This window comes from Haliotis asinina, chromosome 15 (assembly GCF_037392515.1).
Source record: "Haliotis asinina isolate JCU_RB_2024 chromosome 15, JCU_Hal_asi_v2, whole genome shotgun sequence".
Taxonomy (NCBI): domain Eukaryota; kingdom Metazoa; phylum Mollusca; class Gastropoda; order Lepetellida; family Haliotidae; genus Haliotis; species Haliotis asinina.
Genome location: NC_090294.1, coordinates 7,333,884 through 7,357,511, shown reverse-complemented (window position 1 = coordinate 7,357,511; position 23,628 = coordinate 7,333,884). Strand labels below are relative to the sequence as shown.

Genomic DNA, 23,628 nt, shown 5'->3' with positions numbered 1-23,628 from the left:
CCCTTTGCTGTTTACAGGTATATGGCATTTATATTATTAATGATTTCCACGGAAATAACTCAAACTTAGTCACAAAAACATTAAGTAACTGTCAGATGATTTGTCCTTTCAAATATGTGTGTGTGTGTGTGGGGGGGGGGGGGGGAGTCAAACAATTTAGAAAGATAATGGTTTTTCAACTGATAATTCCTTTGTTCAGGTATGTGTCACTAAGTCTGTGATATTTGTAACGAATATCTACCTTCAGCAGTTTGTTAGATGAAAGTTGTTAAATCAAGCAATGCCAACAACAAGTTAACTAATATTTGAATAGAGATTACACAAGAGCTGAGATTTCACTCACTCACTTATTCAACTATTAATCCAATGCCAAGTGGTCACTGATCAAGAAAACTGTTCAGTCAACAATGTGAATGATACAGAAGCTCAGCGGGATATTTTGATGTAGAGGTTAGGTTAGAGCCAACTTAAAGTATGTGTGCCACTCAACTTCAAGTATGAAGGTTCAATTACTTGCACGCTATTTTCGTGTTTGTTTTATTTGACATCATTGTATAAGAGGGTGATCTGACACTCAGCAAGGGAGGGGATCACATATTGACTATAGACAGGTATTTACCGTAATGCTCATGCCGTCACGACTATGCTTAACTATTCACATTAGTTTTCCTCTCTGGCCGTTGTCTCAACACTTGTGCAATAAATGTCTGTCCCTCTTAGCTTTCCATGAGCAACGGCAGCAACATAGGGAACTGCCTTAGATCAGGGGTTATCTAGTCATTTACCTACGAGTTCAGTTTCGTGAAACTTGTTTCAGGGAGTACGGAATACAGTGGATACATCATGAGAGGAGTGTCCACATCCTTGGAAGACGGTGACAGCCAGATGCTACTGTCCTCTGAATCGGGAGAATCATCCTTCTCCCTCTCGGCAACCTCGGTGTCCAGCCTTCTCTGTGTCTCTGGTTCTTGTACGATCTTTTCTATCCACTGTTGGTCTTGCTCTCCTTCGGGTCGTCTTCTTCGCAGGCATCTTCTTGACTGATCGCTGTCGAGCTGAAGAATGTGGGGACTGGTGATGGTCTCTCCTTTATGTGCATCGCTGATTTGTGCGCAAACAATGCGCGAAGAAGGCGTACCCAATGCGCATCAAGTTGATGACATGCGCAAACTATTCCAGCCGTACGCAAACTATGCCGGAAGTCGTGCAGTTATGACCACGTGAACAAGTCGGGACAATGTCCTGCCTGCCCACTTCACGCCAAGTTAGAAAGCGTGAACTTTGCGCTATCAACCGCGACCATGTCGCACACATCTTGCCTACGTAGATGTCACTGTCACCTTCGTTGAAGATGCCTGTATCTGCATAAGTGGTAACCCGTGGGGGTTCGGGTCCTGAGTTCAGAACTGTATAATTTACAGATATAATAATCAGCTGGAATAGTGCTGAAAGCGACGTACAGGTAGACAGGTAGACTCACTAGCCTGGGTGTGATTTGGTCGTCCTCAACACATGCTTTGACGGTGAGATTGGATGGCCACAGGGTCGCCGACTTGGTTGCTTGACATTGTATTACCAGTACGTAGATAGATACCCATGATGTCGGTCCGAGGTCCGCATATTCCCAGGTTCAGATTCGAGTATTTAGAGATCGCGGTCTCATGGTTGCAAAATTGTTGACCACGACGTTGAACTAAAATAAACAGATACTTTCATCTGCATAGAAGATTCCTCCCGTTTCCTCCCGAACAGGAGGGCCGTGTATAGATTTATAAGTAGAAGTTACTTGATTTCATTTGGATTCAGTCTCTTCCAAAGCTGATAACAACGAATCAAATACAATTTGATACCACGTGACAAATGTTCTTAAAGAACAAGAACCCGTTGTTCCAATTGCCAGGAACACTTACACTTTAGTGGCCTTAGCTGAACCGAGCGGTGTTTGCACAGGTCGTTGGTGATTGGAATTTTATTAAACATTATGACACCTTAGCTTCAAGGAGTCCTGCCTACCTTCCTTCCCCTTTCTCTTACATGCTAACGGATTGCTAATGGATTATACTATGGACGATGTTAGTATACATGAATGCACACAGTTTGATCGACATGTAACTAATGTCTGAGATAAAGGGTGATTGGAGTGTATTTGAAATCATGAACAGATGAAAAAATACCCACTCAGTCAATAACACGTTTGTAAAACGAGAACAGTTCTAAGAAAGTCAAATAATGACAAACACGGCCAAAAACTTCCAACCAGTATGGTATAATCTTTAGTAGACAAGTGCGTGCTGTGACAATTGACAAATGCAGTGCCTTTGTGAAAAGGCACTAGTGTATGTCGTGTGGACAGGCTGCAGTATTACACGTAGACGTGTAGATAGTGATCAATGTGGAGAACTTCAAACAGCTAGAACTGATGGCTAACTAATTGCTCCCTATACATCCAACGCAAGAGGCGCTAAAAGGCCTTGCTGAAATACTTGGTTGTATGATTAGAAATAATGAGAACATAAAAGGTATTGTTATTGACAATAATGAATATATATTAAACCAATATGCAGACGATACGGAACTATTTCTACACGGAAATCAACAAAGCATAGGGGCTAATTAACATATTTTATATAATGTCAGGATGTAAAATAAATATTGATAAGACAAAACCAAAACGGACTGGATCAAAGAGAAATAGCATGGACATGTTATGTAAAAACATTCAGATAGAATGGCAAAATGGTGTGTTTGAAGTCTTGGGAATAAAATTCCTTACAGAGCTTAAAGGTCACATGCAACCAAAATATCAAATATAATTAAAACACAATTGTCACTTATTCATGACATAGAATATACATTGCTGCTTGTAAAAAAAACCAAAACAAATAAACAACTTATAAGCGTACAGTCGCGATTCATAGTTGGTGGGAGTGCTCTCATGTGTAACGACGGCTTCCGATTGGCTGGTTCATTTGCTGATACGCTGTGGGGTCATTGTGTGTACAGAAAGATGATCTGTTTGATGGGCATTTTAGAAGTATGGCGAGTCACAAGAAAGTAATATTCTTTATGGATAACAACTTCTTTTGTGTACTTGATGCGTCGTTTCATTATGGATTCATATACCGTTGTCAAATAAAATCATATATACTAGAAGAAGTTTTTATCCATAAAGAATTATTTAGAGCCGTTGGGTTTTGTAAATACATGTTCTCTGAATTTGCGTTCGATCCAATAAAAAATCGTCTCAGCAGAGATGGTGAACTACTGCGTGACTGGAAACTGTCATTCGCCCAAGGAAAAAGCAGGACTCGAAACTGACAAGAGTTTGCACCAGTTTTCGTCAGACCCATTCATCCGAGAAAAATGGATGTATTTTTGACACCCACAGACATAAAAACATGTCATGTGTTCCAAGTATCATACCTGCCTAATTTCAATTTGTGGTAGAGACAGGATTCGGGTGCACGAGTGATAAATCAGTTTATTTTGTTTATGGCGAATAGACTGATAGGTGTTAAGTTCAAACTGCGTGTGGTCAATGATTGAAGCTGTGTTTCATATTGTCTAATACAGACCGGAGGGCGGACATATGGGTGTCAATAAACCAGACATTGGCCTTTCTGTGTGACAGAGGCTGTTTACAACATGTTTTTTATGTAACGAGTAACACAACCAAGATTAGACTACTGCTCACGACCTCGTACTCCGGGCAGGCTCAGCGAACCTATTCACTGCCCCTGTATTATGAGTAAAGCGAACCACAGGTGCTGAAAACACCTTTTCCCCTTGGGGAAATTTATTGAATCGTTTGAACTCTGACTTCGCGGGCTTTTTCATCACGTGTTTTTCAACTTTATAGGCTCAATTGTTGTTTTTTTTTTGATAATTTGTTGTGCAAACCGAAAGGTATTAGAATCTGCTCAGTTGAGCTTTACTTGCATGCGACCTTTTAAAGAACAACTAAACTCAATTTTTGGTACTCTTTTCATCACTGCATATGAAAGACTTCTGGTTAGTCATAAACGGAACACCATTATTTCAGAAAAAAACTTGTGGTTTATTAATACCAAGCGCTCAAAAGTTGCTAAAAAGCCGTCTGCTTCTCTCACGCCCGCAAACGAAACCGCAGACAGGTTACGTACCTCTGCCGTTCAGTGACGTCATAGAGGGAACGATTTTCAGTTAAATGTATAGAAAATGTATAGGAAGTTCGTCAAGTTCAAGTTTCATCGAGTTCAATCGAGTTTCAATCAAGACTGATTACTACACATTGCTGACCAAAAGGATTTTACATGGATATAACGCTTTCTTCCTCGGAAACGAGGTTGTGGTCGAAGTGACAATACATGTATTATCGTAAGTAATATTATATTGACCCCTTATATTGACCGCTTCCAAGAGTGAAATTGTTATGTAATAAGCAATGTCATGTAAAATCCTAATGTCCATCAATAAAATACATATATTACTACCATTGAAAAGTAATTTTGATTTCGTAAGTCGGTGAAAACAAACTTAAATAGCATTCATCCCAAGACAGGGCGCCGCCATTTTTGAAAATCGTGAAGTCACGGGCTAAAGTCCGTTAGAATTATTGAGATTATGATTTGTTTTCATCAAGTTAGAAAATCAAAACTACTTATACTTGTAGTTAAATATGCATTTGAATCATGGCCAAAAGGATTTTGCATCACACAACTTTTAAGATAAGGACTTCTTCCAAGGAAGCAAGGTGGGGGTCGAAGTGACATTTATGTTGCAAGCAATATTATACTGACCTCCACCTCTTCCAAGAATGAAATTGTTACGTTATAAGCAATGTCATGCAAAATCCTACTGTCCATCAACAAAATACATATTTTACTACCAGTAGAAAGTAATTTTGCTTTTCTAAGTCGGTGAAAACACACTTAAATAGCATTCATCCCAAGATAGGGATGAGATTATGGTTTGTTTTCATCAAGTTAGAAAATCATATACACAACTATATAAATACATATACATATACATAACTATATAAATATGTATTTTGAATCATTACCAAAAGGAGTTTGCATGACACAACCTGTAACATAACCTCAGCGAGGTCGGGGTCGAAGTGAATATACTGCGCGATAAATTTCTTCAGTTGCTAAATTTACTTGGTTTGTAACGTTCAGTCACCGGTATGTAGACATTTGTCTATATACGCCTTTATACTGGGTCTCATAATTCCAGTTACTTTATAATCATACTTGATTATTTTGAAACTTAATAAAAAGAAGCGATCTGCGAATGTATAACAGGAATGTAATATGTAGACATTTCATAGTTTTCCTAGATGCATCATAGTTCGCACGCACGCCCTAGTGTATGTCGTCTGCATCATTACACTTAACGACGAAAGCAATGGTTAAAAAAGCGTGATGAAAACGTGATGTATCGTTTCAGGTTTTTCACATTGCTGTATAGTTTCATTGGTTACCCAAGATAGCACACCTGGCAACTAATTGCATAATGTGCGTCATTCTTTTCAAAAAGTTATTTAGTTAGCCAATAATGATCAATCAATCAATCAATCAATGTATTGGCGGTTAATTGTTTGAAAGAAGGATGTTGTTTTTACGTGGACACAGACACGACAGAGTGTACTCAGTATAGATTAGTAAATGTACATACATAAACACTGCCTTTTGACAAATCCCCATTTAAATCCGCATAAAAGTAATTAATCAATCAGCTTGTTATCGGTTAATCCTTTGATCGATCCAGACACAAGAAATGCCAAAATGGCGACCTTTGTCGGGTTATCTAAGTGGTGTTACCACTAATTATACCTGTTGTAAATTCATTAACTGAGCATCAATCGAATGATGACAAATAACGTGTAGGTTTATACCACCTAACACGGATTACAACCTAGCGACACCAAGTGATTTTGACAGAATCGTCTATGAAAACAAGGGTTGTAACTTGAAAAATAGGCAAAGCAGGAGACAACACTAAATGATAGTAGATTGTGAGAACATATAGCTTTAATTTTCTTAACAGTTTTCGCCATTTCAGGTTTGTACAAACCTGTAAATGAAATAGTTTAAAGGTCACATGCAACCAAAAAATCAAACAATTAAAACACAATTATCACTTATTCATGACATCTAATATACATTGCTGCTTGTTAAAAAACAAATAAACAAAATTATAAGCGTACAATCGCGATTCAAAAGTGCAATATTTTGTACTTGGCCTAACTTCCCTCGAAACGAAGCCCTCAGGAGACCGAACCCAGTCATAGCGGGTGGATATGCACTCAAGTGTAACGACGGCTTCCGATTGGCTGGTTCATTTGCTGATAACAACTTCTTTTATTGTACTTGATGCATCGTTTCAGTATGGATTCATATACCGTTGTCGTCAAACAAAATCATTTACACTAGAATAAGTTGTTATCCCTAGAGAATGTATATAGAGATGTTGGGTTTTGTAAATACACGTTCTCTGAATTTGATTTCGATCAAATCAAAAATCATCTCGGTAGATATGGTGAACTACTGCGTGACTGGAAAGTGTCATTCGTCCAAGTACAAAGCAGGACTTGAAAGAGTTTGCACCAGTTTCCGTCAAATCCAGTCATCCGAAAAAATGGATGTAGTTTGTTTGCAACCCACAGACATAAAAACTTGTCATGTGAACAAGTATCACACCTGCCTAAATACATAATGTGGCAGAGACTGGACTCGGGTTCACGAGTCATAAATCAGTTTTGTTTATGGCGTATAGCCTTATATTGCACGTTGTCAATGATTGAAGCTGTGTATTGCATGTTGTCTTTAGCAGACAGGCAGACAGACATATAGGTGTGAATAAACCAGACACTGAGCTTTCTCTGTGACAGAGACTGCTTACCACAATCAACAAGTTTTTTTTACTTAACGAGTAGATTATTTACTTGTTTGTGTACACAACCAAGATTAGACTACTGTTCACGACCTCAGACGCTGGGCATGCATACTGTTTCAAGCTCCGCGAACCTATTCACTGCGCATGCGTTATGGACGTAGCGCAGCACAGCTGTTGAAACCAGTTTTCCCCCCAGCGCTGGGGGGAATTTAGTGAATCGTTTGATTTCGCGGGTTTTTTTTCACTGCGTTTTTTTCAACCTTATAAACTGAATTGGCACTTTTCATGATTTGTTTCGGTAAGTGCACACCTAAAGGTATCAGAATCTGCAAAGTTGTGTTTTACGTTGCATGTGACCTTTAACCCCTGAAATGTAGATGAATACTGCACAGACCCTCATTTCTACATACCTACAATTACCTCACGGAGACGCGCTGCTCTGATTGGTTGAAATTTCGTTCGCGGCTGGGAATTGTGCACTGCTGACAAAAAGGTCGATATAAGTTAATTTAAGGTCGAAATGAGTAGTTTTAATGGTTCGGTTTCATTTATAGCGATGTCAGCAAGTGACTTTATATTTGTACTATTTGTACTTTATATTTGTACTTGTACTTTATATTTGAACTAGAGTATGTGTGATCTTTAACATTCAGGGAGAATATCAAGCTATTGGGATATTTCAAAAGGCGGTCATCGCATGGACAGGCAGCAGTATTACACATAGATGTGTACAAAGTAACCCGTTATAACAGTGACACTGCTGTAAGTGTGGCGACTGCTGTCAACCTATAAAATGTGCTTCGAATTTCCTGGAGAAATGAGACTGAATATGATAGGGGTATTGAAGGCTTCACATATATTTCCTACATGCCATCTCTTATTCGGTTCCATCTCTCATGCAAATATATCATTTGTGCTGCCACGAAGGGCTTCGGTGATGTCATTGTGAAATCCGAAAATACTCGGAGTTGAGTCATGTGTGCATCTTCATGTGCATGAAATCTTTAGTAGTAGCCATTGTGCACAGTATGCGATTCGAATGCAAGTGAGTATCCCGTTCCAAGTGAAAAGGTCTACAATCAGAAGTTACTGTAGCACATTCCGTCGGTTTATTTATCATACAAACAAAACGAAGAGCCTAGAATCATAAGTTACTACATACTACTAAAGTTGTATCTACCATGCTATCATTAGTCGATAACACCTGATGAAAATATCAAGCTGGCGAAGGAGGGACGTGTATGCTAACCCTCTGCTACAGCAATCAGAAACACATGCAAAGGAAAGTCTACAAATACGAGGAACATGCTGTAGTTCATGAGGGAAACCATGCTTAGTTTGTAAGCGATAAATACGTGCTGTGACAATTGATAGTTACAATCCCTTTGTGAAAAGTCACTAGTATATGCATATACCTTCTGGGAAATGACGTTATTGTAGTTTTTAGTTTAAGTGTGGTGATAATGTTAACATTCGGAGAGAATGTCATGCTATTGGGAGATTTCATCAGTCTATTAAGCAGGCGGTCATCACGTGGACAGACTGCAGTATTACACATACATGTGTATATAGCAACCCCTTGTAACAGTGACATTGCTGCTGTGTGCCGATCCTGTGCTCGTGCGTTGTGTCAGTTTTCCCGTCTTTCGTAATTTCGTCTCAGGCAGATATGTCATAATGTCTGATCTACATTGCTCCATCCCAAGTGTAATGGATAGACAGCTGTTAAACGACTATTGGCCTAATACTGGTTCAAAGTTGAGTACCTGCAAGTTATTTGTTTTCTAAATGCAGTTAAAACATGCCAAAGAGAGATGAAAAAGATATACGAAGAGAGACCTACACCCTATTATATACCACCCTCTACTTCCTTTATGAATGTTCAAGTACACCAGCACACATGTATAGCCTTAGGGTGATAACCTGAGGCAAGTCATTTGAGGCGAAAAGAATGGTCAGTTCACATCATTAACATTTAGGTGTGTTGCTTACCTGGAAGTGGCCAACCTAAGGTAAATCAATCACATGTAGTTCACAAATTGTATATATAAAGGTAAGGGGAAAAATATTCTATCATCTCTTTCTTCATCAACTGCTAGGACACAGTTACGTCTTCAGACCAAATTGTAAGTACCATTTCAAGGTTTGCCTGTGGTAAGCATGTGCAGTCTGACGTTTTCATTCTTTTGCTGCACACCTCTACTTTCTCAACTTTTACATTGATCCAATTCAGTAAACTGTGACTGTGTAAGTGCTATTTACCGTTCTTGTCAGTGTGGAAATATGTGGTTGCTTGTGAAATAAAACATGATAATATCATTGATCACGTGTGCCGTGGAGAAAAATCTCCAGACGAGTAATGATAACATGTTGTTTCCCTGTCATGAAGATGATTTTCATGTTACTGAACAGATACTCAAAATGATGAAGATTGTCGCCGTCCTTGTTGTCTGCTTGGCTGTTACCGCCTTCGCTGAACCAACCGGTCTGTATGGAGCACATGGAATGGGTGGGTTGTTTGGAGGAGCTGGCGTATTAGGCTACGGAATAGGTGCAATGCACGGAGGTTTTTACGGAGGCTACGGCTATGGCCCGTACGGAGGAATGGGCGGTCTGTATGGAGGCAAATACGGATACGGCCTGGGAAGTCTGTATGGAGGCTACGGTGGTTTCTACGGAATGCCAGGATATGGAATCGGATTAGGAAAAGGTATTTCGCGATACATAATTTCACTCCTTATCCCATTTTAAACTTCACTTTATTGAATAACATCATGTACACATGTCTTTATTATTATTCTACGCAAATACGATATTTTCAGCTGATAAACATCTTTCAAACTGTCGTCAGCTGTTTGAAATGCTTGGGATAGTTTCAACATTTCCATGTTACTTTTCCGTAAATCCCTATTTTACATGTAACTACCCTTTCTGTTTCAGGAATCGGCTATTACTGAGTTACTGTCACCTGCAGTGTGAAGAGAACTTATTACTCCTTATTTTGTATACTCATGACAATACAACTGGTTCAATAAAAATTAAAATACAAACGATTTGTGCTTTGTTTGAAAATCATAAAACTAAATTCAACGTTTACAAAACGTTCCACTACATCCAAATATTTAACTGGTAATCAGTTTTGCTGCAAGCACTGGCGGCAAGTTATAAAATGTGCTTCGAATTTCCTGGAGAAATGAGACTGAATATGATAGGGGTATTGAAGGCTTCACATATATTTCCTACATGCCATCTCTTATTCGGTTCCATCTCTCATGCAAATATATCATTTGTGCTGCCACGAAGGGCTTCGGTGATGTCATTGTGAAATCCGAAAATACTCGGAGTTGAGTCATGTGTGCATCTTCATGTGCATGAAATCTTTAGTAGTAGCCATTGTGCACAGTATGCGATTCGAATGCAAGTGAGTATCCCGTTCCAAGTGAAAAGGTCTACAATCAGAAGTTACTGTAGCACATTCCGTCGGTTTATTTATCATATAAACATAACGAAAAGCCTAGAATCATAAGTTACTACATACTACTAAAGTTGTATTTACCATGCTATCAATAGTCGATAACACTTGATGAAAATATCAAGCATTTTGTACACTACTGGGGAAGTTTGCTTCCAGATTTCATGATATATAATAACCGTTTGTATTCCGCTGCTCTCATTAACAGGAGACGTATTTATCTCTATCAAAACGTATATATTTATCAAATCAGACGGTAATTGGGTGTTTCCGATCGGATATGGTAGACATGTAATAAAGTTCTTGATTGATTTGAACGCAAGGGTAACATTATCTGTGAACACACTGAAGACTGTTTTCATCATGCAAAGGGCTTGTGTGAAGGATAAAGTCGAGTTTTCTACTTCTTCTTCCTACTGCTGTTTGTTTTCAAACATTCGCTTGAAGCCCAAAACTTATTGAAGTGAATCACTTGCAACAGTGATTAAAACTTGCTGTAGCCATGCAAATATACACTGCATTGTAGCATTTGTTGAGACATTATCCAATTATCCAAAGACAATATTCCTTCAGTTTGGAACAAGGAAGACCGAATGGAAAGGTCGTGAAACATCTAACAAATATTTACAACTAGAAATTGTTGGCTAGCACCTGGTGTCTTGCTTAGTAACCAGTATATGTTTCAGTACTATTGTTGCCTTTATGATAAGTGAATTCTGCTTCCTCAGAAAGGTGATATTAAGAAATGGAGAGTTGCTTGAAAGAAAATAGCTGTCAAGTAAAGCGACCCAATCCTTTGTGTAACTGTCAGGAATTGGCACTACAGGCAGAGTCCACTGTACGGTTGTGTTATATCCTAGGGATGTGTGCATGCCTTGCTATCAAATAGGGATGACACAACGTGCTGGCGAAGGAGGGACGTGTATGCTAACCCTCTGCTACAGCAATCAGAAACACATGCAAAGGAAAGTCTACAAATACGAGGGAACATGCTGTAGTTCATGAGGGAAACCTTATCGTGTTTTCCGAAGACAACCATGCTTAGTTTGTAAGCGATAAATACGTGCTGTGACAATTGATAGTTACAATCCCTTTGTGAAAAGGCACTAGTATATGCATATACCTTCTGGGAAATGACGTTATTGTAGTTTTTAGTTTAAGTGTGGTGATAATGTTAACATTCGGAGAGAATGTCATGCTATTGGGAGATTTCATCAGTCTATTAAGCAGGCGGTCATCACGTGGACAGACTGCAGTATTACACATACATGTGTATATAGCAACCCCTTGTAACAGTGACATTGCTGCTGTGTGCCGATCCTGTGCTCGTGCGTTGTGTCAGTTTTCCCGTCTTTCGTAATTTCGTCTCAGGCAGATATGTCATAATGTCTGATCTACATTGCTCCATCCCAAGTGTAATGGATAGACAGCTGTTAAACGACTATTGGCCTAATACTGGTTCAAAGTTGAGTACCTGCAAGTTATTTGTTTTCTAAATGCAGTTAAAACATGCCAAAGAGAGATGAAAAAGATATACGAAGAGAGACCTACACCCTATTATATACCACCCTCTACTTCCTTTATGAATGTTCAAGTACACCAGCACACATGTATAGCCTTAGGGTGATAACCTGAGGCAAGTCATTTGAGGCGAAAAGAATGGTCAGTTCACATCATTAACATTTAGGTGTGTTGCTTACCTGGAAGTGGCCAACCTAAGGTAAATCAATCACATGTAGTTCACAAATTGTATATATAAAGGTAAGGGGAAAAATATTCTATCATCTCTTTCTTCATCAACTGCTAGGACACAGTTACGTCTTCAGACCAAATTGTAAGTACCATTTCAAGGTTTGCCTGTGGTAAGCATGTGCAGTCTGACGTTTTCATTCTTTTGCTGCACACCTCTACTTTCTCAACTTTTACATTGATCCAATTCAGTAAACTGTGACTGTGTAAGTGCTATTTACCGTTCTTGTCAGTGTGGAAATATGTGGTTGCTTGTGAAATAAAACATGATAATATCATTGATCACGTGTGCCGTGGAGAAAAATCTCCAGACGAGTAATGATAACATGTTGTTTCCCTGTCATGAAGATGATTTTCATGTTACTGAACAGATACTCAAAATGATGAAGATTGTCGCCGTCCTTGTTGTCTGCTTGGCTGTTACCGCCTTCGCTGAACCAACCGGTCTGTATGGAGCACATGGAATGGGTGGGTTGTTTGGAGGAGCTGGCGTATTAGGCTACGGAATAGGTGCAATGCACGGAGGTTTTTACGGAGGCTACGGCTATGGCCCGTACGGAGGAATGGGCGGTCTGTATGGAGGCAAATACGGATACGGCCTGGGAAGTCTGTATGGAGGCTACGGTGGTTTCTACGGAATGCCAGGATATGGAATCGGATTAGGAAAAGGTATTTCGCGATACATAATTTCACTCCTTATCCCATTTTAAACTTCACTTTATTGAATAACATCATGTACACATGTCTTTATTATTATTCTACGCAAATACGATATTTTCAGCTGATAAACATCTTTCAAACTGTCGTCAGCTGTTTGAAATGCTTGGGATAGTTTCAACATTTCCATGTTACTTTTCCGTAAATCCCTATTTTACATGTAACTACCCTTTCTGTTTCAGGAATCGGCTATTACTGAGTTACTGTCACCTGCAGTGTGAAGAGAACTTATTACTCCTTATTTTGTATACTCATGACAATACAACTGGTTCAATAAAAATTAAAATACAAACGATTTGTGCTTTGTTTGAAAATCATAAAACTAAATTCAACGTTTACAAAACGTTCCACTACATCCAAATATTTAACTGGTAATCAGTTTTGCTGCAAGCACTGGCGGCAAGTTATAAAATGTGCTTCGAATTTCCTGGAGAAATGAGACTGAATATGATAGGGGTATTGAAGGCTTCACATATATTTCCTACATGCCATCTCTTATTCGGTTCCATCTCTCATGCAAATATATCATTTGTGCTGCCACGAAGGGCTTCGGTGATGTCATTGTGAAATCCGAAAATACTCGGAGTTGAGTCATGTGTGCATCTTCATGTGCATGAAATCTTTAGTAGTAGCCATTGTGCACAGTATGCGATTCGAATGCAAGTGAGTATCCCGTTCCAAGTGAAAAGGTCTACAATCAGAAGTTACTGTAGCACATTCCGTCGGTTTATTTATCATATAAACATAACGAAAAGCCTAGAATCATAAGTTACTACATACTACTAAAGTTGTATTTACCATGCTATCAATAGTCGATAACACTTGATGAAAATATCAAGCATTTTGTACACTACTGGGGAAGTTTGCTTCCAGATTTCATGATATATAATAACCGTTTGTATTCCGCTGCTCTCATTAACAGGAGACGTATTTATCTCTATCAAAACGTATATATTTATCAAATCAGACGGTAATTGGGTGTTTCCGATCGGATATGGTAGACATGTAATAAAGTTCTTGATTGATTTGAACGCAAGGGTAACATTATCTGTGAACACACTGAAGACTGTTTTCATCATGCAAAGGGCTTGTGTGAAGGATAAAGTCGAGTTTTCTACTTCTTCTTCCTACTGCTGTTTGTTTTCAAACATTCGCTTGAAGCCCAAAACTTATTGAAGTGAATCACTTGCAACAGTGATTAAAACTTGCTGTAGCCATGCAAATATACACTGCATTGTAGCATTTGTTGAGACATTATCCAATTATCCAAAGACAATATTCCTTCAGTTTGGAACAAGGAAGACCGAATGGAAAGGTCGTGAAACATCTAACAAATATTTACAACTAGAAATTGTTGGCTAGCACCTGGTGTCTTGCTTAGTAACCAGTATATGTTTCAGTACTATTGTTGCCTTTATGATAAGTGAATTCTGCTTCCTCAGAAAGGTGATATTAAGAAATGGAGAGTTGCTTGAAAGAAAATAGCTGTCAAGTAAAGCGACCCAATCCTTTGTGTAACTGTCAGGAATTGGCACTACAGGCAGAGTCCACTGTACGGTTGTGTTATATCCTAGGGATGTGTGCATGACTTGCTATCAAATAGGGATGACACAACGTGCTGGCGAAGGAGGGACGTGTATGCTAACCCTCTGCTACAGCAATCAGAAACACATGCAAAGGAAAGTCTACAAATACGAGGGAACATGCTGTAGTTCATGAGGGAAACCTTATCGTGTTTTCCGAAGACAACCATGCTTAGTTTGTAAGCGATAAATACGTGCTGTGACAATTGATAGTTACAATCCCTTTGTGAAAAGGCACTAGTATATGCATATACCTTCTGGGAAATGACGTTATTGTAGTTTTTAGTTTAAGTGTGGTGATAATGTTAACATTCGGAGAGAATGTCATGCTATTGGGAGATTTCATCAGTCTATTAAGCAGGCGGTCATCACGTGGACAGACTGCAGTATTACACATACATGTGTATATAGCAACCCCTTGTAACAGTGACATTGCTGCTGTGTGCCGATCCTGTGCTCGTGCGTTGTGTCAGTTTTCCCGTCTTTCGTAATTTCGTCTCAGGCAGATATGTCATAATGTCTGATCTACATTGCTCCATCCCAAGTGTAATGGATAGACAGCTGTTAAACGACTATTGGCCTAATACTGGTTCAAAGTTGAGTACCTGCAAGTTATTTGTTTTCTAAATGCAGTTAAAACATGCCAAAGAGAGATGAAAAAGATATACGAAGAGAGACCTACACCCTATTATATACCACCCTCTACTTCCTTTATGAATGTTCAAGTACACCAGCACACATGTATAGCCTTAGGGTGATAACCTGAGGCAAGTCATTTGAGGCGAAAAGAATGGTCAGTTCACATCATTAACATTTAGGTGTGTTGCTTACCTGGAAGTGGCCAACCTAAGGTAAATCAATCACATGTAGTTCACAAATTGTATATATAAAGGTAAGGGGAAAAATATTCTATCATCTCTTTCTTCATCAACTGCTAGGACACAGTTACGTCTTCAGACCAAATTGTAAGTACCATTTCAAGGTTTGCCTGTGGTAAGCATGTGCAGTCTGACGTTTTCATTCTTTTGCTGCACACCTCTACTTTCTCAACGTTTACATTGATCCAATTCAGTAAACTGTGACTGTGTAAGTGCTATTTACCGTTCTTGTCAGTGTGGAAATATGTGGTTGCTTGTGAAATAAAACATGATAATATCATTGATCACGTGTGCCGTGGAGAAAAATCTCCAGACGAGTAATGATAACATGTTGTTTCCCTGTCATGAAGATGATTTTCATGTTACTGAACAGATACTCAAAATGATGAAGATTGTCGCCGTCCTTGTTGTCTGCTTGGCTGTTACCGCCTTCGCTGAACCAACCGGTCTGTATGGAGCACATGGAATGGGTGGGTTGTTTGGAGGAGCTGGCGTATTAGGCTACGGAATAGGTGCAATGCACGGAGGTTTTTACGGAGGCTACGGCTATGGCCCGTACGGAGGAATGGGCGGTCTGTATGGAGGCAAATACGGATACGGCCTGGGAAGTCTGTATGGAGGCTACGGTGGTTTCTACGGAATGCCAGGATATGGAATCGGATTAGGAAAAGGTATTTCGCGATACATAATTTCACTCCTTATCCCATTTTAAACTTCACTTTATTGAATAACATCATGTACACATGTCTTTATTATTATTCTACGCAAATACGATATTTTCAGCTGATAAACATCTTTCAAACTGTCGTCAGCTGTTTGAAATGCTTGGGATAGTTTCAACATTTCCATGTTACTTTTCCGTAAATCCCTATTTTACATGTAACTACCCTTTCTGTTTCAGGAATCGGCTATTACTGAGTTACTGTCACCTGCAGTGTGAAGAGAACTTATTACTCCTTATTTTGTATACTCATGACAATACAACTGGTTCAATAAAAATTAAAATACAAACGATTTGTGCTTTGTTTGAAAATCATAAAACTAAATTCAACGTTTACAAAACGTTCCACTACATCCAAATATTTAACTGGTAATCAGTTTTGCTGCAAGCACTGGCGGCAAGTTATAAAATGTGCTTCGAATTTCCTGGAGAAATGAGACTGAATATGATAGGGGTATTGAAGGCTTCACATATATTTCCTACATGCCATCTCTTATTCGGTTCCATCTCTCATGCAAATATATCATTTGTGCTGCCACGAAGGGCTTCGGTGATGTCATTGTGAAATCCGAAAATACTCGGAGTTGAGTCATGTGTGCATCTTCATGTGCATGAAATCTTTAGTAGTAGCCATTGTGCACAGTATGCGATTCGAATGCAAGTGAGTATCCCGTTCCAAGTGAAAAGGTCTACAATCAGAAGTTACTGTAGCACATTCCGTCGGTTTATTTATCATATAAACATAACGAAAAGCCTAGAATCATAAGTTACTACATACTACTAAAGTTGTATTTACCATGCTATCAATAGTCGATAACACTTGATGAAAATATCAAGCATTTTGTACACTACTGGGGAAGTTTGCTTCCAGATTTCATGATATATAATAACCGTTTGTATTCCGCTGCTCTCATTAACAGGAGACGTATTTATCTCTATCAAAACGTATATATTTATCAAATCAGACGGTAATTGGGTGTTTCCGATCGGATATGGTAGACATGTAATAAAGTTCTTGATTGATTTGAACGCAAGGGTAACATTATCTGTGAACACACTGAAGACTGTTTTCATCATGCAAAGGGCTTGTGTGAAGGATAAAGTCGAGTTTTCTACTTCTTCTTCCTACTGCTGTTTGTTTTCAAACATTCGCTTGAAGCCCAAAACTTATTGAAGTGAATCACTTGCAACAGTGATTAAAACTTGCTGTAGCCATGCAAATATACACTGCATTGTAGCATTTGTTGAGACATTATCCAATTATCCAAAGACAATTTTCCTTCAGTTTGGAACAAGGAAGACCGAATGGAAAGGTCGTGAAACATCTAACAAATATTTACAACTAGAAATTGTTGGCTAGCACCTGGTGTCTTACTTAGTAACCAGTATATGTTTCAGTACTATTGTTGCCTTTATGATAAGTGAATTCTGCTTCCTCAGAAAGGTGATATTAAGAAATGGAGAGTTGCTTGAAAGAAAATAGCTGTCAAGTAAAGCGACCCAATCCTTTGTGTAACTGTCAGGAATTGGCACTACAGGCAGAGTCCACTGTACGGTTGTGTTATATCCTAGGGATGTGTGCATGACTTGCTATCAAATAGGGATGACACAACGTGCTGGCGAAGGAGGGACGTGTATGCTAACCCTCTGCTACAGCAATCAGAAACACATGCAAAGGAAAGTCTACAAATACGAGGGAACATGCTGTAGTTCATGAGGGAAACCTTATCGTGTTTTCCGAAGACAACCATGCTTAGTTTGTAAGCGATAAATACGTGCTGTGACAATTGATAGTTACAATCCCTTTGTGAAAAGGCACTAGTATATGCATATACCTTCTGGGAAATGACGTTATTGTAGTTTTTAGTTTAAGTGTGGTGATAATGTTAACATTCGGAGAGAATGTCATGCTATTGGGAGATTTCATCAGTCTATTAAGCAGGCGGTCATCACGTGGACAGACTGCAGTATTACACATACATGTGTATATAGCAACCCCTTGTAACAGTGACATTGCTGCTGTGTGCCGATCCTGTGCTCGTGCGTTGTGTCAGTTTTCCCGTCTTTCGTAATTTCGTCTCAGGCAGATATGTCATAATGTCTGATCTACATTGCTCCATCCCAAGTGTAATGGATAGACAGCTGTTAAACGACTATTGGCCTAATACTGGTTCAAAGTTGAGTACCTGCAAGTTATTTGTTTTCTAAATGCAGTTAAAACATGCCAAAGAGAGATGAAAAAGATATACGAAGAGAGACCTACACCCTATTATATACCACCCTCTACTTCCTTTATGAATGTTCAAGTACACCAGCACACATGTATAGCCTTAGGGTGATAACCTGAGGCAAGTCATTTGAGGCGAAAAGAATGGTCAGTTCACATCATTAACATTTAGGTGTGTTGCTTACCTGGAAGTGGCCAACCTAAGGTAAATCAATCACATGTAGTTCACAAATTGTATATATAAAGGTAAGGGGAAAAATATTCTATCATCTCTTTCTTCATCAACTGCTAGGACACAGTTACGTCTTCAGACCAAATTGTAAGTACCATTTCAAGGTTTGCCTGTGGTAAGCATGTGCAGTCTGACGTTTTCATTCTTTTGCTGCACACCTCTACTTTCTCAACTTTTACATTGATCCAATTCAGTAAACTGTGACTGTGTAAGTGCTATTTACCGTTCTTGTCAGTGTGGAAATATGTGGTTGCTTGTGAAATAAAACATGATAATATCATTGATCACGTGTGCCGTGGAGAAAAATCTCCAGACGAGTAATGATAACATGTTGTTTCCCTGTCATGAAGATGATTTTCATGTTACTGAACAGATACTCAAAATGATGAAGATTGTCGCCGTCCTTGTTGTCTGCTTGGCTGTTACCGCCTTCGCTGAACCAACCGGTCTGTATGGAGCACATGGAATGGGTGGGTTGTTTGGAGGAGCTGGCGTATTAGGCTACGGAATAGGTGCAATGCACGGAGGTTTTTACGGAGGCTACGGCTATGGCCCGTACGGAGGAATGGGCGGTCTGTATGGAGGCAAATACGGATACGGCCTGGGAAGTCTGTATGGAGGCTACGGTGGTTTCTACGGAATGCCAGGATATGGAATCGGATTAGGAAAAGGTATTTCGCGATACATAATTTCACTCCTTATCCCATTTTAAACTTCACTTTATTGAATAACATCATGTACACATGTCTTTATTATTATTCTACGCAAATACGATATTTTCAGCTGATAAACATCTTTCAAACTGTCGTCAGCTGTTTGAAATGCTTGGGATAGTTTCAACATTTCCATGTTACTTTTCCGTAAATCCCTATTTTACATGTAACTACCCTTTCTGTTTCAGGAATCGGCTATTACTGAGTTACTGTCACCTGCAGTGTGAAGAGAACTTATTACTCCTTATTTTGTATACTCATGACAATACAACTGGTTCAATAAAAATTAAAATACAAACGATTTGTGCTTTGTTTGAAAATCATAAAACTAAATTCAACGTTTACAAAACGTTCCACTACATCCAAATATTTAACTGGTAATCAGTTTTGCTGCAAGCACTGGCGGCAAGTTATAAAATGTGCTTCGAATTTCCTGGAGAAATGAGACTGAATATGATAGGGGTATTGAAGGCTTCACATATATTTCCTACATGCCATCTCTTATTCGGTTCCATGTCTCATGCAAATATATCATTTGTGCTGCCACGAAGGGCTTCGGTGATGTCATTGTGAAATCCGAAAATACTCGGAGTTGAGTCATGTGTGCATCTTCATGTGCATGAAATCTTTAGTAGTAGCCATTGTGCACAGTATGCGATTCGAATGCAAGTGAGTATCCCGTTCCAAGTGAAAAGGTCTACAATCAGAAGTTACTGTAGCACATTCCGTCGGTTTATTTATCATATAAACATAACGAAAAGCCTAGAATCATAAGTTACTACATACTACTAAAGTTGTATTTACCATGCTATCAATAGTCGATAACACTTGATGAAAATATCAAGCATTTTGTACACTACTGGGGAAGTTTGCTTCCAGATTTCATGATATATAATAACCGTTTGTATTCCGCTGCTCTCATTAACAGGAGACGTATTTATCTCTATCAAAACGTATATATTTATCAAATCAGACGGTAATTGGGTGTTTCCGATCGGATATGGTAGACATGTAATAAAGTTCTTGATTGATTTGAACGCAAGGGTAACATTATCTGTGAACACACTGAAGACTGTTTTCATCATGCAAAGGGCTTGTGTGAAGGATAAAGTCGAGTTTTCTACTTCTTCTTCCTACTGCTGTTTGTTTTCAAACATTCGCTTGAAGCCCAAAACTTATTGAAGTGAATCACTTGCAACAGTGATTAAAACTTGCTGTAGCCATGCAAATATACACTGCATTGTAGCATTTGTTGAGACATTATCCAATTATCCAAAGACAATTTTCCTTCAGTTTGGAACAAGGAAGACCGAATGGAAAGGTCGTGAAACATCTAACAAATATTTACAACTAGAAATTGTTGGCTAGCACCTGGTGTCTTACTTAGTAACCAGTATATGTTTCAGTACTATTGTTGCCTTTATGATAAGTGAATTCTGCTTCCTCAGAAAGGTGATATTAAGAAATGGAGAGTTGCTTGAAAGAAAATAGCTGTCAAGTAAAGCGACCCAATCCTTTGTGTAACTGTCAGGAATTGGCACTACAGGCAGAGTCCACTGTACGGTTGTGTTATATCCTAGGGATGTGTGCATGACTTGCTATCAAATAGGGATGACACAACGTGCTGGCGAAGGAGGGACGTGTATGCTAACCCTCTGCTACAGCAATCAGAAACACATGCAAAGGAAAGTCTACAAATACGAGGGAACATGCTGTAGTTCATGAGGGAAACCTTATCGTGTTTTCCGAAGACAACCATGCTTAGTTTGTAAGCGATAAATACGTGCTGTGACAATTGATAGTTACAATCCCTTTGTGAAAAGGCACTAGTATATGCATATACCTTCTGGGAAATGACGTTATTGTAGTTTTTAGTTTAAGTGTGGTGATAATGTTAACATTCGGAGAGAATGTCATGCTATTGGGAGATTTCATCAGTCTATTAAGCAGGCGGTCATCACGTGGACAGACTGCAGTATTACACATACATGTGTATATAGCAACCCCTTGTAACAGTGACATTGCTGCTGTGTGCCGATCCTGTGCTCGTGCGTTGTGTCAGTTTTCCCGTCTTTCGTAATTTCGTCTCAGGCAGATATGTCATAATGTCTGATCTACATTGCTCCATCCCAAGTGTAATGGATAGACAGCTGTTAAACGACTATTGGCCTAATACTGGTTCAAAGTTGAGTACCTGCAAGTTATTTGTTTTCTAAATGCAGTTAAAACATGCCAAAGAGAGATGAAAAAGATATACGAAGAGAGACCTACACCCTATTATATACCACCCTCTACTTCCTTTATGAATGTTCAAGTACACCAGCACACATGTATAGCCTTAGGGTGATAACCTGAGGCAAGTCATTTGAGGCGAAAAGAATGGTCAGTTCACATCATTAACATTTAGGTGTGTTGCTTACCTGGAAGTGGCCAACCTAAGGTAAATCAATCACATGTAGTTCACAAATTGTATATATAAAGGTAAGGGGAAAAATATTCTATCATCTCTTTCTTCATCAACTGCTAGGACACAGTTACGTCTTCAGACCAAATTGTAAGTACCATTTCAAGGTTTGCCTGTGGTAAGCATGTGCAGTCTGACGTTTTCATTCTTTTGCTGCACACCTCTACTTTCTCAACTTTTACATTGATCCAATTCAGTAAACTGTGACTGTGTAAGTGCTATTTACCGTTCTTGTCAGTGTGGAAATATGTGGTTGCTTGTGAAATAAAACATGATAATATCATTGATCACGTGTGCCGTGGAGAAAAATCTCCAGACGAGTAATGATAACATGTTGTTTCCCTGTCATGAAGATGATTTTCATGTTACTGAACAGATACTCAAAATGATGAAGATTGTCGCCGTCCTTGTTGTCTGCTTGGCTGTTACCGCCTTCGCTGAACCAACCGGTCTGTATGGAGCACATGGAATGGGTGGGTTGTTTGGAGGAGCTGGCGTATTAGGCTACGGAATAGGTGCAATGCACGGAGGTTTTTACGGAGGCTACGGCTATGGCCCGTACGGAGGAATGGGCGGTCTGTATGGAGGCAAATACGGATACGGCCTGGGAAGTCTGTATGGAGGCTACGGTGGTTTCTACGGAATGCCAGGATATGGAATCGGATTAGGAAAAGGTATTTCGCGATACATAATTTCACTCCTTATCCCATTTTAAACTTCACTTTATTGAATAACATCATGTACACATGTCTTTATTATTATTCTACGCAAATACGATATTTTCAGCTGATAAACATCTTTCAAACTGTCGTCAGCTGTTTGAAATGCTTGGGATAGTTTCAACATTTCCATGTTACTTTTCCGTAAATCCCTATTTTACATGTAACTACCCTTTCTGTTTCAGGAATCGGCTATTACTGAGTTACTGTCACCTGCAGTGTGAAGAGAACTTATTACTCCTTATTTTGTATACTCATGACAATACAACTGGTTCAATAAAAATTAAAATACAAACGATTTGTGCTTTGTTTGAAAATCATAAAACTAAATTCAACGTTTACAAAACGTTCCACTACATCCAAATATTTAACTGGTAATCAGTTTTGCTGCAAGCACTGGCGGCAAGTTATAAAATGTGCTTCGAATTTCCTGGAGAAATGAGACTGAATATGATAGGGGTATTGAAGGCTTCACATATATTTCCTACATGCCATCTCTTATTCGGTTCCATCTCTCATGCAAATATATCATTTGTGCTGCCACGAAGGGCTTCGGTGATGTCATTGTGAAATCCGAAAATACTCGGAGTTGAGTCATGTGTGCATCTTCATGTGCATGAAATCTTTAGTAGTAGCCATTGTGCACAGTATGCGATTCGAATGCAAGTGAGTATCCCGTTCCAAGTGAAAAGGTCTACAATCAGAAGTTACTGTAGCACATTCCGTCGGTTTATTTATCATATAAACATAACGAAAAGCCTAGAATCATAAGTTACTACATACTACTAAAGTTGTATTTACCATGCTATCAATAGTCGATAACACTTGATGAAAATATCAAGCATTTTGTACACTACTGGGGAAGTTTGCTTCCAGATTTCATGATATATAATAACCGTTTGTATTCCGCTGCTCTCATTAACAGGAGACGTATTTATCTCTATCAAAACGTATATATTTATCAAATCAGACGGTAATTGGGTGTTTCCGATCGGATATGGTAGACATGTAATAAAGTTCTTGATTGATTTGAACGCAAGGGTAACATTATCTGTGAACACACTGAAGACTGTTTTCATCATGCAAAGGGCTTGTGTGAAGGATAAAGTCGAGTTTTCTACTTCTTCTTCCTACTGCTGTTTGTTTTCAAACATTCGCTTGAAGCCCAAAACTTATTGAAGTGAATCACTTGCAACAGTGATTAAAACTTGCTGTAGCCATGCAAATATACACTGCATTGTAGCATTTGTTGAGACATTATCCAATTATCCAAA

At 39.0% G+C, this 23,628-nt stretch overlaps 5 protein-coding genes across 5 annotated transcripts; all 5 read left to right on the top strand.

Annotated features, from left to right (window-relative positions):
* The first annotated feature begins 9,300 nt into the window (after positions 1 to 9,300).
* Positions 9,301 to 9,836, top strand: LOC137266270 (glycine-rich protein-like). The gene is made up of 2 exons (XM_067801762.1): positions 9,301 to 9,589; positions 9,820 to 9,836. The coding sequence occupies exons 1-2, from the start codon at positions 9,301 to 9,303 to the stop codon at positions 9,834 to 9,836; spliced, it is 306 nt and encodes a 101-aa protein (XP_067657863.1).
* A 2,644-nt stretch (positions 9,837 to 12,480) lies between these two features.
* Positions 12,481 to 13,016, top strand: LOC137266269 (glycine-rich protein-like). The gene is made up of 2 exons (XM_067801761.1): positions 12,481 to 12,769; positions 13,000 to 13,016. The coding sequence occupies exons 1-2, from the start codon at positions 12,481 to 12,483 to the stop codon at positions 13,014 to 13,016; spliced, it is 306 nt and encodes a 101-aa protein (XP_067657862.1).
* Positions 13,017 to 15,660: 2,644 nt separating this feature from the next.
* LOC137266268 (glycine-rich protein-like) lies at positions 15,661 to 16,196 on the top strand. Its single transcript, XM_067801760.1, has 2 exons — positions 15,661 to 15,949; positions 16,180 to 16,196. The coding sequence occupies exons 1-2, from the start codon at positions 15,661 to 15,663 to the stop codon at positions 16,194 to 16,196; spliced, it is 306 nt and encodes a 101-aa protein (XP_067657861.1).
* A 2,644-nt stretch (positions 16,197 to 18,840) lies between these two features.
* On the top strand, positions 18,841 to 19,376 carry LOC137266266 (glycine-rich protein-like). The gene is made up of 2 exons (XM_067801759.1): positions 18,841 to 19,129; positions 19,360 to 19,376. Exons 1-2 carry the CDS (start codon positions 18,841 to 18,843, stop codon positions 19,374 to 19,376), a joined length of 306 nt encoding a protein of 101 aa, XP_067657860.1.
* A 2,644-nt stretch (positions 19,377 to 22,020) lies between these two features.
* On the top strand, positions 22,021 to 22,556 carry LOC137266265 (glycine-rich protein-like). Its single transcript, XM_067801758.1, has 2 exons — positions 22,021 to 22,309; positions 22,540 to 22,556. The coding sequence occupies exons 1-2, from the start codon at positions 22,021 to 22,023 to the stop codon at positions 22,554 to 22,556; spliced, it is 306 nt and encodes a 101-aa protein (XP_067657859.1).
* Positions 22,557 to 23,628: the final 1,072 nt, after the last annotated feature.

What these genes read in the sequence shown, in the direction of transcription:
- LOC137266269 (XM_067801761.1), top strand. Translation starts at nt 12,481, where the DNA reads ATGATGAAGATTGTCGCCGTCCTTGTTGTCTGCTTGGCTGTTACCGCC.
- LOC137266266 (XM_067801759.1), top strand. Translation starts at nt 18,841, where the DNA reads ATGATGAAGATTGTCGCCGTCCTTGTTGTCTGCTTGGCTGTTACCGCC.
- LOC137266270 (XM_067801762.1), top strand. Translation starts at nt 9,301, where the DNA reads ATGATGAAGATTGTCGCCGTCCTTGTTGTCTGCTTGGCTGTTACCGCC.
- LOC137266268 (XM_067801760.1), top strand. Translation starts at nt 15,661, where the DNA reads ATGATGAAGATTGTCGCCGTCCTTGTTGTCTGCTTGGCTGTTACCGCC.
- LOC137266265 (XM_067801758.1), top strand. Translation starts at nt 22,021, where the DNA reads ATGATGAAGATTGTCGCCGTCCTTGTTGTCTGCTTGGCTGTTACCGCC.